The sequence below is a fragment of the Macrobrachium nipponense genome, chromosome 17 (genome assembly GCF_015104395.2).
Source record: "Macrobrachium nipponense isolate FS-2020 chromosome 17, ASM1510439v2, whole genome shotgun sequence".
NCBI classification, from domain to species: domain Eukaryota; kingdom Metazoa; phylum Arthropoda; class Malacostraca; order Decapoda; family Palaemonidae; genus Macrobrachium; species Macrobrachium nipponense.
This window is the reverse complement of record NC_087210.1, coordinates 88,192,804-88,209,107: the sequence shown is the minus strand read 5'-3', so window position 1 is coordinate 88,209,107 and position 16,304 is coordinate 88,192,804. Positions and strand designations below refer to the sequence as shown.

The window sequence follows — 16,304 nt, the reverse complement described above, 5'->3', positions numbered from 1 at the left end:
TGTATTGACAACTTGAGAGCATTTGGACCATACCAGATTGTTTCCATTATTATTCATGGATATGGTAAATGCATGGCATATTTGCAAAATGAACAAAGTTCTTAATTGCATGGTGTTGTTACAAGAACAAATGCAACTCACAACTAGTTTCATTATAATTTGCACCAATAAGTAATAAGTGTCTTCTTATTAGTTTCATATGCATCTGAATAAGGTAACCATGCTCTCATTTTTCACTATTACATGAAAATGTTTAGTCTTCATTATCTGTTTTACAAAAAAGTGCCATTTTGAGCATCACGTTTTATGGTATTTGACATTTTTAGTCACTATATCCCAATAATAAAAAATTAATATACTCTAAACAGATCTTTCATTAATATTTGATACTGATAAATAATAATGTCTTGTTTTTACTTACATTTTTCATTATTTGTCATGCATATCACAGTAAATGTTATACAGTAATACGTATGTTGCTTATCTGCTTTTTCAGTATATTGCTGTGTGGATATAACTTAGCAATGTTTAGCCGAGTTTTTACAGACTGCATGTCATCAATTAAATAAAGCAAGTGCTATGGGATGGCAGAAGACAGAGAAAGCACAAGACTGCTCCTGTATTTCCATTTCATCCATTTTAGCCACCATTCTGAATTTAATAAGTAGTACAAATAAAAGAGATGACTAGGCATTTAGAATGCAGCATTACTATCATCATTACATATTATTACTATATATTATCATCATTTTTATTATTGTTACTACTATATTATCATCATCATCATTATTATTATTATTATTATTATTATAGAAGAAAGTACCAATGCAGTCTACATAAAGAGATAAAGCAAAATTACAACCCAAAATTAATAGGAATTCTGATGCTGCCTATTTGCTCGTAGTGAAACTCTCCCTCTAAAAAGAGATAATTTCATTCTTGTGATCATAATCAGATGTTTTTTTAACACCACGCCAGCGAGTAAGAGAAGTCCACTATAGTAAAGATATATTGTGCTGCTGTGCCACAAAAAACCCACTGAGCAGCAAAATCGTCAAAAAGCCAGTATGATAAACCAATAAGGGCAAATGACTAAGAACAAAAGAAATTTTGTCAGCTACTCAATCTTTCTGCTAAACAAAACTAAAAATATAATTCAATTACTAAATAAATGTCCACTTTTTCTACTTTTCAAACCCTGAGCCAATAATTGGTTATTAAATTGTATGTAGAGCAAATTTATCAATGCTTCCTGATCTGGAGCGGTAGAAACCTACCAAAGGAGTTCCAAGATTTTGTACAAAAAACTCTGCGCTTTGCCCTTCTTACCTACGGGTGAAAAAACTAGTCTTCTTGTCCAACCTTGAGAAAAAATAACAAATGCAATATAAACAAATTCATCATGAACATTTCAAATCAAATAGCTTCCTGGGAAACAGCCTATAACAGTACAGACTTCATTGCTGTATTAAATAATTATTATATCTTGTATGAATCTTAGCCTAAGGACAGCAAAGAAATGACACCAATACATACAACTTATCATAATTCACAAAATAATCTCATTCCAATGATAATATATCAATTGTGTGGTTGGCAGTTATGGAGCTCTTAAAGTGAAATACAAAAAATTTGAGCATGAAGACATTACCTCTCTAATTATATACAGAATGGCAACTACTATATATACTAATTTGGTATAAAATGAACTTAGAAATATACAAAGACTTTCCAATGTAAGATACTTAAACAAGATCTCACAGTTAGCTAACGATAAGGCAAATGTACATATCACCAACTCTTCAATACTCATGGTATCTAATCTATCACTACTCTCTTTTAAGTCTAATAAAACAAGATAAAACTATCGCAGGAAATACTTAAATAATCATTATAAAATTATAAAAAGTTATTTGGAATGTCACAGATCACATATACAAAATACCTTATACTTAGTCAAAGCTTTACCAGTGACTGTTATCATGGAGACAGCACGCCCAAATTCCTTACACAGAATTGTCTTGGATTTTGGTATGTGGAGGCTCTGTCATTAACACTACAGTCTCATACGGTGCACATTCTTCAACATGAAGTAAGGAACATAGCCATCCGTAAAACCCTTTCTCAGGGTCACTAACATCACACCACCAAGAATCATATGATATGGAAATCTGTTGAAAGACAAAATTCGTTCATTTTAGTTCAAATGTGACAATGAAGATGCAGCCAACAATAAGAAGTAAATTATTAGATGTAATTTTTATAATAAAAATGATATTGTTATGATACAATAAAGTTTCATACATACTTACCTGGCAGATATATACTTAGATATCGACTCCGTCGTCCCCGACAGAAATTCAAATTTCGCGGCACTCGCTACAGGTAGGTCAGGTGATCTACCGCCCTGCTCTGGGTGGCAGGACTAGGAACCATTCCCGTTTTCTATTAGATTTTCTCTTCCACCTGTCTCCTGCGGGGAGGCTGGGTGGGTCATCAATCGTATATATCTGCCAGGTAAGTATGTATGAAACTTTATTGTATCATAACAATATCATTTTCATACATTCAACTTACCTGTCAGATATATACTTAGCTGATTGACACCCTTTGGTGGAGGGCAAGAGACAGCTAATTACTGAATAGGCAGGTAAACAACATATGTTGTAGGTATTTATAGACCTTGGTTCCTACCTTATTAGGTGGAAGACTTCGTGGCTACTGCCTAGGAGTCTGCTTCACCTCAAGAGCCTTAGCGAGATAGTGATCTGCGGCCAAGAGTTCTTGTGGGTCTGTCGATGGGGTCTTGTCTACTTACTCAGCAGAGCCTAACTGGCATTTGTCAATGGGTGCTAATCCGCTTATATGACACGCCTTCTTTAAGGAGCACACAACCGATCCCGATCACCCGATCCTAACACCTGTGTTAGTTCTAAGATTGCCAAGAGCCATCCCCAAACTCTTAGGAAACAACCAAAAACTCGATAAACACACACACGAAAGTACAAAAAAAAAATTTTTTGTACCCCTCTAAAAGTCAGTTACCACTCGATCTCCTAGTGAAGAGAAGCGAAGGCCGCCTGTGCGACATCTGACACTTCCCTGCACAGGAAACGAAGAATGTATCCGACAAGAGGGTTACGTACACTTATTTAAGGATCGGTGCTCGCTCCAAGTACCCTTCCCGAAACCCGTCTGTGCTGACACAAACGGACCTAGAGAAAACCATTTCTCATACGTAACGTGCACATCCTTCAAGTAATGAGATGCAAACACTGAGTTGCATCTCCAATAAGTTGCATCCAAAATATTCTTGAGAGACATATTTCTTTGGAACGCAATAGACGTCGCGATTGCCCTTACTTCATGAGCTCTTACTCTTAATAGTTTAAAAGTCATCTGGGCAGTTCTTATGCGCCTCGGTAATAACACTTCTTACAAAGAAGGCTAAGGCATTCTTAGACATCGGTCTTTTGGGGTCCTTTACCGAGCACCATAGACCGTGTTGCGAACCCCCCAACTGTTTCTTTCTGTCCAGATAGAATTTAAGCGCTCTGACCGAGCAGAGGGACCTCTCTGCCTCTCTGCCTACCAGACTAGTCAGGCCTTTTACCTCGAAGCTCCTGGGCCAGGGATTCGAGGGATTCTCATTCTTAGCAAGAAAGAGAGTCTGGAACGAACAAATCGCAGAGTCTCCCTTGAAACCAACTCGTGACTCAAGGGCGTGCAGCTCACTGACTCTTTTCGCCGTAGCGAGAGACAGCAGAAACAGACACTTCCTTGTAATATCTCGAAAGGAAGCAGTGTGAGGTGGTTCGAACCTTTCAGAAGACAGAAATTTCAGGACTACATCCAGATTCCAGCTCGGAACTCTGGGTTCTATTGATTTTGATGTTTCGAAGGAATGAATGAGATTGTGTAAATCCTTATTATTGGCCAAATCTATCCTCTGATTTCTGAATACAGCACGAAAGCATGCTCCTGATCCCTTTAATAGTCGGTAACAGATGCGATTTTTCCTTCAGGAAAAGAAGGAAATCTGCAATTTCGGTCACAGAGGTATTGGAGGAGGACAGCTTCTTCGACCTACGCCAACTTCTGAACACCTCCCACTTCGATTGGTACACTCGCATAGTAGATGATCTGCGGGCTCTGGCAATTGCGCTTGCCGCCTTGCGAGAAAACCCTCTCGCTCTGACAAGTCTTTCGATAGTCGAAAGGCAGTCAGAGCAAGAGCGGGTAGGTTTTGATGGTACCTCTCGAAGTGGGGTTGTTTGAGCAGATCTATCCTGTTTGGAAGAGATCTGGGGAAAGTCCACCGTCCACTCTTTTACCTCTGTGAACCAAATTCGGGATGGCCAAAATGCGGCTATCAGAGTCATTCTTGTCCCCTTCGAGGCCACGAACTTTCTGACTACTTCCCCCAGGATCTTGAATGGGGGAAAAGCGTACACGTCTAGCCCTGACCAGTTCAGGAGAAAGGCGTCTATTGCATAAGCTCTGGGATCGTCTACTAGAGCGCAAAATGTGTCTATCCTCTTGGAGAGGAAAGTGGCGAACAAGTCTATTTGAGGCTTCCCCCAAAGAGACCAAAGACTCTGACACACTTCTGAGTGGAGGGTCCATTCTGTTGGAAGGACCTGGAACCTCCTGCTCAGTCTGTCCACTCTCACGTTCCTCTCCCCTTGGACAAACCTTATTAGCAGAGTTACATTCTGGTTTGGATTTGCCCAAATCAGAAGATCTCTTGCAAGTCCCCAAAGAGCTCAACCATTTCCATGCTGCTAAACTGCCTCCTTCCCTTCCCGAAGAAGCTGGATACTGTGGTGCAACCTTTCTTTATTCTCTCTAGAGAAGGAAATACTTGAAAACCCCGAGAATCCATCCGAATCCCCAGATAAACCATGTTCTGGCTGGGGATCATCTGAGATTTCTCGAGGTTTACGATCAATCCTAATGACTTCGTCAGTTCCAAAGTCTGTTTGAAAAGATCTCCAAAACCACTGTTTTTGGAACGACCTGGCCCTTGATGAGCCAGTCGGTCCAGGTATAGGGAGACGTTTATCCCCATCAAATGTAGGTGTCTTGCTACATTTTTTCATCAAGTCTGTTAAGACTTGGGGAGCCGTGGACAGGCCGAAACACAGGGCCCTGAACTGATAGATCCTTCCCTCCAACATGAAACGAAGGTACTTCCTCGACGAATGATGAATCGGGATGTGGAAATGTGCGTCTTGAAGGTCTAGGGACGCCATCCAATCTCCTTGACGAAGTGCTGCAAGGACTGAAGCAGACGTTTCCATGCTGAACTTTTGTTTTTCCACGAATCTCAGCGCACTTACATCCAGTACTGGTCTCCATCCCCCCGAAGCTTTCGCTACTAGAACAAGCGATTGTAAAACCCCGGGGAGCTGTGATCCGAGTACCAGCTCGATTGCTCTTTTGTCCCACATCTGTTCTACCATTTGACGAAGAGTATCCATCAGTACAGGGTCCTTGTATCTGGCGGACAGTTCCCTCGGTGTTGATGTCAGGGGAGGGCTGTCCTTGAATGGAATATAATAACCCTTCATGATGATTGACATTGACCAAGAGTCGGTTCCTATGTTTGCCCATGCTTCCGCAAAGACTTGCAACCTGGCTCCTACAGGTGTTTGGAGAATCGTTTCTTCATTTTCCCTTCTTAAAGGGTCGGAAGGAAGATCTTCCTCTTTTTTCTGTTGTCTTCCTCCTGGAAATCGATCTAGCTGGAGGGCCTCTCGAACGGCTGCTGCGAGCTGGACGAGCCCCTTTCTTTTCCTCATTGGCCACAGGCCTATTCTTCCTTGAAGACTGCCTGAGGAGATCTTGAGTCGCCTTCTCAGTTAGTGAATGTGCAATGTCTCTCACCAACTGAGAAGGGAAGAAATGTTCTGAGAGAGGAGCGAACAATAAAGCGGACCTCTGCGAAGGAGAGACGGCCTTAGTGAGGTAAGCACTATAAACCGCCCTCTTCTTTAGCATTCCCGCACCAAAGAGGGAGCAGACCTCCGCCGATCCATCTTGAACAGCTTTATCTATGCATGTCAAGATACTATGCAAGGCTTCGGGGTTTAGATGTTCCGTTTCCTGGGACTTCTTAGCCAAAACCCCAAGGGACCAATCCAGGAAGTTAAATACTTCCAAGGTGTGGAAAAGTCCCTTGAGGAGATGGTCCATCTCCGGAACACCCCATGTTGCTCTGGCCGAGTTCAAGGCGTGTCTCCTCGAGGAGTCTACAAGACTCGAGAAGTCTGATTCGGCAGAAATGGGCAGAGACAATCCCATATTCTCTCCCGTCTCATACCATATGCCTCTTCTACCAGTTAGTTTAGCAGGAGGCATTCAAAATACTGTCCTTCCTAACTCCTTTTTCGTCTTGATCCAGGAATCAAGCGATTGTAGGGCCCTCTTCATGGATATGGGCGGTTTCATTTTCAGGAAGGACGAAGACTTGTGTGATTTCCAGCTCGAAAAAATCGAGCGCGGAGAAGGAGGAGCAGCTGGAGTCAACGAATCTCCATACTCTTCTAGAAGGAGAGAAGAAAGAACTTTATAATTCGAAAGCCCTTCTTTATTTGTAATCTCGTCTTCCGAAATGTCCTCTAAGTTAAGAGGATCGGAAGGAGAAGGCTCCCTTCTTTCGTCTGTCTCCTCCTTTGATTTCTTCCTCTCCAAAGAAAAAGCACTTCTAACAGGAGAGGGACTAAGAGTTATTCTCTCTCTAAGCCTATCCTTAGGAGTCTTGGATAGTTTGTGCCTGGTGCCTGGACGACTCCTGGCGCTTGTCAGGCTCTTCTTGTAAAGAATGCGCCTGGAGCTTAGCAGGAGCATCTTGCTCGGAATACTCCTGGCGCCTGGGAGGCGCATCGTACTCGGAATACTCCTGGCGCCTGGCAGGCGCATCGCGCTCTGAACACTCCTGGCACCTGGCAGGCACATCACGCTCCGAATATTTCTGCCTGGTAGGCACATTTCGCTTGGCAGGCGCATTGCGCCTGGCAGGCGCTTCGCTCCTATCAGGCGCTTCCTCTCCTCTAGCTGGCGCCTGGCGCTTGGTTGGCGTTCTGGGCCTCGAACGATCTTGAGAATAATCAGGCTCTTTGCGCCTGAAAGACTCCTCTCTTCCCGTGAATACTTCGAAATCAATTTCACTATCAGGTGTTCTCTGGCGCCTACTTGGCATCTGGCTTCTGGCTGGCGCCAGGCGCTTGGCAGGAGTTACTTCCTTTTCAACTTCTCGCCTGTCTGGTGCTTCGCTCCCCCTAGAGATGGCCGCCTGTGCGACAACTCCCCTGGAAGGCTCGTTGCGCCTGACAGGAGATCGGTATCTAGATCTTTTTACAGGAAGCCTATCGTCCTTTCTACGAGAAGGCTCCTTGGAAAGGACTCCTACCAAAGACGCTAGTTGTTCCTGCATATTTATCAAAATCTTCCTGGTAGAGGACTCCTCCTCATTCGAAGCAGGAGAGGGAGATCTGGAAGGCGCTCGAGGCTCCCTTACCGTCCATGGATCTAACTCCTTCCTAGCCCTCTTTACTACCGAAGGCGCATCTTCTTCAGAGAAGCGCTCGGGGCTAGAGTTGAATTCAGGCTCTTTCCAATTCCTCTTCAGCGGACGGGAAAACTTCGAATCTTTCCATCCTCTTTTTGGAGAAGGCGAACCTGAAGACGAAAAGCACATTCGTAGGACGCTTTTCCTGTAGCGGTCCCTGGCAGTCTGAGACGTAACAGACTCTGCCGAAGGGACGCCTGATCGTTGGGGATTCTCCACGACCTCCGTAAGGCTTTCGACTTTCCTTCTCCTCTGGGCCAGGGAGCTTGGAAGCGGTCTAGGCCCGGGAGCGTCGCAGAGACGACCAGACTGGGGACACTTATATCACTCGAAAAATCACATTCACTTTGCTTACCTTCCAATGCTGCCATTTTTTCCTGCATTTTTTGAAGGGAAGCTCTGAGTTCTGCAATTTCCAAAGCCGAATCAGAGGGGTTAGCCACTTGTGATCGGCCTGATACAGAATGAGAATAATTATAAGAAGAAGAAGCTACAGAACTAGATAGAAGTTCACGAGATCTAGATTTACTACGGCTTTTGTAAGCCGCCTTCCTCTCTCTATCTTTCTCTAACTTCTTCAAGTAAGAAGTTAGAGTCTTCCATTCCTGAGTACTCAATCTTTCACACTCATTACATGTGTTTTCAATCGAACACTCAACAACTCTACATCCACGGCATGCAGTGTGAGGATCTACCGAAGCCTTTGGAATCCTCACCTTACAGCCCTCATTCACACACACTCTGAAACCAACACTAGAGTCAGACATATCCAAGAAAAATCCAAAGCCAAGTCCAAAAACAATTCCACGATAGTGAATGCCAAACAACGATCCAAGTACGTCACCAAAAATCAGTCGAAAGATGATCAAAAGCGTTGAAAAAAGAATTCCAGTCAGGAGGTAGTAACAACAATGTTGACACCACTGGCGACAGAGAAAAGCTGATAGAAAACGGGAATGGTTCCTAGTCCTGCCACCCAGAGCAGGGTGGTAGATCACTTGACCTACCTGTAGCGAGTGCCGCGAAATTTGAATTTCTGTCGGGGACGACGGAGTCGATAGCTAAGTATATATCTGACAGGTAAGTTGAATGTATGAAACAAGCTTTTATACATAACCATTGATTATACAGTCGTACCTCGAGATACGAAATTAATCCGTTCAGAGACGGCCTTCGTATCATGAGTTTTTCGTATCTTAGAACACATTTTACATGTAAAATGGCTAATCCGTTCCAAGCCCTCCAAAAACACCCCAGTAAATAATATTTCCAGGCCTAAAACACATGTTCAAGGGTTACGACGGAAGAAATATGACTCCAAAAAGGCAAAATACTGTACATACTTGAGTAATATTCAACTGCATGTAATGTTCAACCTCATTTTTACTGCATATATTAGGACTTTAGCATATGCCCTTAGCAATAAGCCTAGCCTATGTTAGCGGTTGCTACTGTAGCCTAGTCTATGATTCTGACATCTAAACCTAAGAGCTAAAAGCTTAGAATATGCCAATAAAATGTATAAATAATCAGTATGTACTCATTTCAAATAATTATTAATTAATCATTAACTATAATACACAAACAAACAAAAAACAAACCTTCCAATCGATTGTTTACATTCAGCTCTTACCCGTCTACGAGTATCGAACGAGCGCCAAGCAATCATTTTTCCTAGCACACAGTAAGCCATAATTGTCATTTGTATCATTTCTTTCTTCAACTAATGAAACTACCAAAACAGTATACTAACATTCATTTCTATTCTTTTTGGCTATTCTTTAATCTTTACCTAATGGAGATACCGAGTTACTGACAGCTATAATGAAACATACGTATACGTAACGTAATACAGGTATTCTCCTACTTACGATGGGGTTAGGTTCCGAAAAACCCATCGTAAGTTGAGAAAATCGTATCTCGGATATAGCCTAGCTACACTAAGTTAATCAGTTACCATATAGGCTAGGCTATATATTACACATATATGGAAGATTAGCCTACACTACACAGTATACCTATACATATAAGGTATAGTAATTATTAATATCAGCTAGTTCGGGTGTTTCAATGCAGATTGACTTATGATAATTAAGTATAAAAAGAAACTTAATAATAAGAACAAGGATCAGACAGTAGCGTAAAGGGTACTCACCAAGATTCGGTCCGTTGTCGGCATACGTGATCGGTGTCAGGCTGTTCATGGCTACTATAACTAAAGATCGGAAGAGGAGGATGATGATAAAGCAGCAGGATCATCAATTCGCTCTTCCTCAGATTAAAATTTCTTCTTCTGTAAGTTCAGGTCGTCTCGAGGAAACAACTGTTCCGAGACGTACAGGATCGAGTCTCAAGTGAGGGGGTAGGGCTGGGGAAGCGGAATGCACTGGAGTCGTTCTCTTGAAGAAAAAATCCATTGTAGGTTGCACAGTGCGTTTTTTTCGTTCTTCATAAATTAATCGGTAACATGCAACACTGTCTTGATGAGCCCTCTGAACTTTGGCAAACCGTTCCTCCCGTCCCCATCTATTTCACTTAAAAGTTTCAGTCCTTGATCAAATAAAGCAAACGCCTCTGCCAGTTTTTAGTCGTAAACGTTCGCTCCGGCTCTTTTACTTTATTCTTTCTTCCTCTTCTGCTTTTTTTTCTCTTCTGCAAGTGCAATTAAATCCTCTGCCGTTAGCTCTACATCTTGCACATCTATAAGTTCTTGGATATCTTCCTCGTCAATTTCTAAATCTAAACTTTTCCCAAGTATCAAGATCTTTTTATTGATTTCCACTTCTTCTTCATTCTGATCGAAACCTTTTTTAAACGAGTTCACATACACTTTCAGCAGATTTTTCCAGACCCCATTCATACACTCTTCTTTACCTCCTTCCACGCCCTTCCAATGTTCATAATGGAGTTAAGAACACTAAATTCTTTCCAGAAAGTTCTGAGATCTTTCTCCTCGTTATCCGTAGCCTGAACAGCCTGCGCAAACGTGTTCCGAAGATAATACGCCTTGAACGTAGCCACAGCACCCTGATCCATGGGTTGTATGAGAGAAGTTGTGTTTGGTGGCAGAAACACAACTTTTACATTCTCGTTAATACTATCTCCGATGTGCTGAGGGTGGCCAGGAGCATTGTCGAGAATCAGAAGAATTTTGAAGGGGATGTTATTTTTTCTACAATAATCTTTCACTTCCGGAATGAAGCAATGAACGAACCAGTCCTCGAACAATATTGCAGTCATCCAAGCTTTTTTTTATTATGACGTAATGCACAGGAAGTGTCTGCTTGTCGATGTTTTTAAAGCCCTTGGATTTTCTGAGTGATAAATCATAAAGGGCTTAAGTTTATACCCAGCCACATTTCCCCCAAGCAGAAGAGTCAATCGATCCTTGTATGCCTTAAACCCGGGCATCACCGTTGCTTCTTTGTGGATGTAGGACCGTTGTGGCATACGTTTCCAATAAAGTCCGGTTTCGTCAACATTAAAGATTTGCTCTGGCAAGTAGCTTCATTAACGACGATCTCGATTAAAACATCCTTAAATTTAGCGGCCCCGTCGGCATCAGCGCTTGCTGCTTCACGCTAATTTTTCACACTGTGAAAATTATCGGCGGGTTCTTGAAACGACGAAACCATCCAGCACTTGCTGCAAAACTTTTGTGTGGTTATCATCATAATTTCTTCTTCAGCTCTTCAAAAAAGCATGACGCGCCTTTGTCTGAATGGTTAAGATGGGTGAGCGGCATACGCTTTTGTATTTGATCCTCCATCCACGTGACCAGTAACTGCTCCATTTCTTCCAAAGGCCCTATCCTCTTCTTTGATATAACCGTTGAATGAACTGAAGCAGATGCCTTTACAGCATCCATTACGCGTTTCTTGTCCTTGAGGATGGTGGATACCGTCGATTGCGATAAACGTTCGTCACGTTGCGATAACCATGACTGCCTTTCCCGCTTCACGCTGGTTTATTATTTTCAGTTTCTCGCCCTCCAAAGTGATGGATTGCCTCTTCTTTTTTGGCACTACCAGCAGGACACCTATTTGGTTGTTTGGCAGACATAGTTTTTTTGTTTTAATTTTCGGTGTACTTAAAAAAACTCTCAAATCACAAACGAACACCGACCTAATGTTTCTTGGTTCAAAACGAGCGCAAGTGAGGTCGAACTCATTGCCGCTGTACCTACGCCAGCCTCTCGCTCTCGGGCCAACATATCGTACAGCGTAGTACGCTGCTGCCAGCGCTCGCTGTGCGCGAAATTTAAAAATAGCTACGCATTTTTTCTTTTAAACTTTTTTTTTCGTTTTTTTTTTTTTAAGTATTAACTTGCTAACCCATCGTAACATCGGATTATCGTAAAACGAATTATCGTAACTCGAGCACTACCGTAATAAAAAGAAGAAGAATTCTAATATGTATTTGTTGGCAGTCTGATTTATTTTATATTTTATGATATCTAATTAACAATTTTTTTATTAAATGTATTGCATGTACTCATTTCAAATAATTATTAAGTAACCATTAACTATAATAAACAAACAAAAAAAAGCTTCTAAACGTCTGTTTACATCCAGCACTTACGAGTATCGAACGATCGCCAAGCAATCACTTTTACACAGTAAGCCATAAATTTTCATTATCTCTCTTCCACTACTGAAACTACCAAACAGTATAATAACCATTCATTTCTATTCTTTATTCTATCTTTACCTAATGTTTTTTTTTTTTTTTTAAATGTAATGCATGAATAAGTTTTTCAATTTACAGCAACCTTTTACCAATAGAATACTTAAAGCACAAGGGGTAGATGCTGACCAATAGGAGAGCAGGACCTTATGGGGTGACTAGCATCAGGAACCAATGGGAGAGCGGGAGGATGGTGGCGAGTTTACTCAGTTGGCGGCGCAGGAGTTTTAAAATTGTTCTCAGTGGTCCGGGCGAATCTCAGGACTTAACAGCAACAACCTTTCGCATCTTGAAAACTTTTCGTATGTAGAGCAGTAAAATTTTTCGCATTAGCTTTCGTATCTCAAGTTTTTCGTAAGTAGAGCCTTTCGTATCTCCAGGTACTACTGTACTTAGCTTTATTCTGTATGAACCGGTGTACAAAACTTGTTTTAAACACATGAAGAACAGAGAAGACCCTACTGAAAGGAAGAAGTCAAAGAACTTCTGTAGGGAATGAAAGCCCCAAGTGAAAGAAGTTCAAATCCTGAAGACAGTGGACAGTACAGCCAACAATGATCATGGAAGTCCAGGTACCTTCCAAAAGTAATGGATGCAGACATGACCACAGGATAGTATACATAAGCACCAAAATCAAGGCAGGTACTTCAAGAAAACCCACTTCTATGTGCATTAAAGTCATGAAAATGTGGAAATAAATAATGAATTACTAAAATTTCCTCACCCATAGTATATTTCTCTCCATAAAAATCACTTAATGACAAACATCTGTAGATACTGTAACCCAAACATATAGTATTAAATCATGTAAAAGAAACTTGCCAGCATAGAAGGAAATGCAACTCAAATCTTGAGCTGTGTGAGGGCCTCCTGAACTGACAAAAAAGAAAGGCAAAATCATTTAACAAAGGAATTCTTCAAGGTAAACATTTTTTAAGATGCCATATACCCTTGGTACCAGTTCGGGTGGTTTGCTAGTCACTACCTTGATAGCATTACCAATAACTCCTCAACCTGCAGGATGAAGCTCTAACCACTTCTCCTCCTTTTGACCCTAACACTAACATGAAGAATCAATGAATAAAAAAAATAGACCATCGAATGAATGAATAAAAAAATAGACTATCAATTCAAGCACAAGAGCCCTTTCAGCCATTCATTGCTTAAGCCTGAAAAAAACATGAGTTGGAATGGTTGGACAGAAGGAAAAGGGAGATCCTGAAAATAAAGCACATGACTACATGAATCAACAGGTAAATCTGGAGGGAACACTATAATTGAACAAAGAAATAATAGTTACAGAGAAGAGACAGCTAGATTAAAGTAAACAAGTGGGAAGGGCAAGGTGTATGGACAGCACTAACCCCCAAAACAGACAAACAGGAAGACCAAAGAGAAAAAACACCAACACCTTCTCCCATCCTTTATAAGAAACACAGACTTTCCTTAGCCCTTCAATCAAGACTTAATTTCTGGATACAGACTGATTTGGAGAGGCCTTCCTGAGACCAATCCTTTCTCGTGAGCCTTCTGGTGATGTTGAAAGGATGCAGAAGAACTTCCCTAGCTTAAATGTGCATTCCTTTTGAGATACTAGTAGTAAACTAGGACTATCTAGGCAATGTAACTGATTATGTCTGTTCCACTTTGCCAAGGGCCACCATCATTAACACCAAAAGCTAATTAAAGCTCTCCTACAAAACATGCTACATCTGAGATACCCGATCCTACCCTTTTGAAGTCTGAGCTACTACTTAACCTGTAATGGACCTTCATAGTCATATGATTTAGCATGGACCTTTCACTCATCTACAGAGAACAACAGGAGATGAATCAGCAGGAACTAGAATACTTAGGTTCAACATGTAAAGACAGAACAAGGACTTGACCTCTTTCCATTATACCGCCAAGATACCCAAGAATACTACCTGAAAAAGTTCCCTCCTGTTATGGCAACCTAACATAGTCATCAAAGAGTTCTTCCTTGTCCTAGGTTAACTTTTGCATGAGAAACTAAAATAAGTATAATTTTTCTCTCAACCATAGCTCTGAAATATACACCATGTACCATGTCATTAGCAAAATGCAGTATCAGGCTTACTTTTATCAGTGTATAAAACTTGCAGACTACAGAAAAAGAAGAAAAAATGTTTTAAAAACTTTTTTATCACTGTTTACAACAGTTTCCTAAAGCCTTAATTTTATGCAACTTTTATATTGAAAAGAATACAAACAATAATTTACCTGGACAAAGGCTCCATATAGTCCCAGACCAATTGTAAAAATAAGAATCAGAAATGGATACAGTAAGATTAGCACAGGTGGTAACAAGATCTTGAGAAGGCAACGGGCTTCAGTGGCTCTCGTCAACATGCTGTAAGAAATAAGATAAATGTCTATGGGAATTCTGGTGTAGAGAGATAATTATTTTTGTAGCAAATGGTGTACATAAAATCAGACAGTTTATGTAAAATAACTGAAAAGCAAGATAATAGATTTTATCAAAACTCCATGTAAGATGAAAATTGTAACATCTTGATCAACACAATGATTGCAGCCCAAACAAAATATAAAATATATATTAGACATTTCTATAAACACTTAAAGGGTGAGAAAGAGATAATGAAAAGGTCATATCATGCTGTGTTTAACTAATTACTGGCCAGTTTTTCAAAATAGCCACATTAAGGTAGTTCTTTTTTTCTGAAACATTACCAAAATGGTCAAAGCAAAGACCTCTTCCTGTATGACTCTCTTCAGCTCCTACATAATTAGGATCATTCATCTCATGTGAGTATAGTCAATGGGTGGCAGACACATTGCTAGGTTGGGAAATAGAATGTCACTCCTGAAACTAAGTGTATTATGCGGTTCTTCTTTGGTGGACTCCATTAGTGGAAAGCAATCCAGCATAAAATGGTACTGCCTACCAAAACAAGACTGTATTCTATTTAAAAAAAAAACAAAAAACCTAGAGGCTTGTGCTGGCAAGAAAATACAATTAAATTACAGGAAACATGAATGAAACGTGAAATAAATATAGTAACCCCAAAAGTTATCATAATTAACTATAATAGTGAGACTTGTAGCAGGCTAAGACTGGGATCCACCATACATATTCACAGTGCTATTGGTTTACTTCCATTTTCTTTCTTACAACAGACTACAATACTTGAAAAAATTTTGTGACACGAACAAGGGGATTATTAAAAATATTGGATATGTGGATAAATATTTGATGAAATTCAAAGACAATACTTATGAAATGAATACCACTTCAGTTTATACCTATACCACGTGAGAGTTCCTAGGTAGAAGGAGTATGCTGCCGATATGAGGAAGACGAAAGGGAAGCAAATGATTGAAAAAAGAGTAATGTGGGGACCATATCGCAGTGAGCAACTTGGCTTTGGCTTGTCAGGGCCCAAAGTTTGTGTTATTGATGCTTCTAGATCATCCAGTTCTTCCCGAGACAGATTAACCTGAAAATAAACAGAAAGTAATATTATTTAAAAATCAAAAGAGCAGCAATTTAGTTTTGCTTGATAAACTGTACAATCCTCTGCAATTGAGAGGAGGGACCTCAGTTACAGTCAATGAGTACTCAACAACAAAAAAATTTCTTAAAAAAATTCATACCTTTGTACCAGACAAACTACTACCTTGTAAGTATAATCTTTTTATCTGTGGTTTCAAATAACCATAAAATTCTGTTTAACTTAGGTTTCCACATACTTGCCAGATAAGCCAACTCCAAAATAGAGGCGGCAACAAAAATGAAAAGATGCAATTCAGCCAAGGCCAAGAAGTTTTAGCGTTACACATAAACGGATCATGACATTGTTAAACTCATTACAAAAATGTTGCTATTATAATGCAATAACAGACACATAAGAAAGCTATCCCCTAAATGTAATTGGAATGGAAATTACTTACTAATGAAAACAAAAGAAAATACAACAGTAATATTCAGTGATAAGTGAAACCACCTGTCTGGAATGCAAATTACTAAATTAAAATTTTTATCAAATAAAAAATTACTTAA

At 40.4% G+C, this 16,304-nt stretch overlaps 1 protein-coding gene across 1 annotated transcript in view; it reads right to left on the bottom strand.

The window, feature by feature from the left end:
* Positions 1-1,529: 1,529 nt before the first annotated feature.
* LOC135196447 (transmembrane protein 169-like) overlaps positions 1,530-16,304 on the bottom strand; it is a 50,768-nt gene continuing 35,993 nt past the window's right edge. The window contains exons 5-7 of the mRNA XM_064223285.1: positions 15,548-15,741; positions 14,504-14,633; positions 1,530-2,171 (exon numbers count right to left, since the gene is read on the bottom strand). Of these exons, the coding sequence (XP_064079355.1) occupies positions 2,007-2,171; positions 14,504-14,633; positions 15,548-15,741 (489 nt within the window). The 3' untranslated portion in view covers positions 1,530-2,006. The remainder of the gene's footprint in view (positions 2,172-14,503; positions 14,634-15,547; positions 15,742-16,304) is intronic.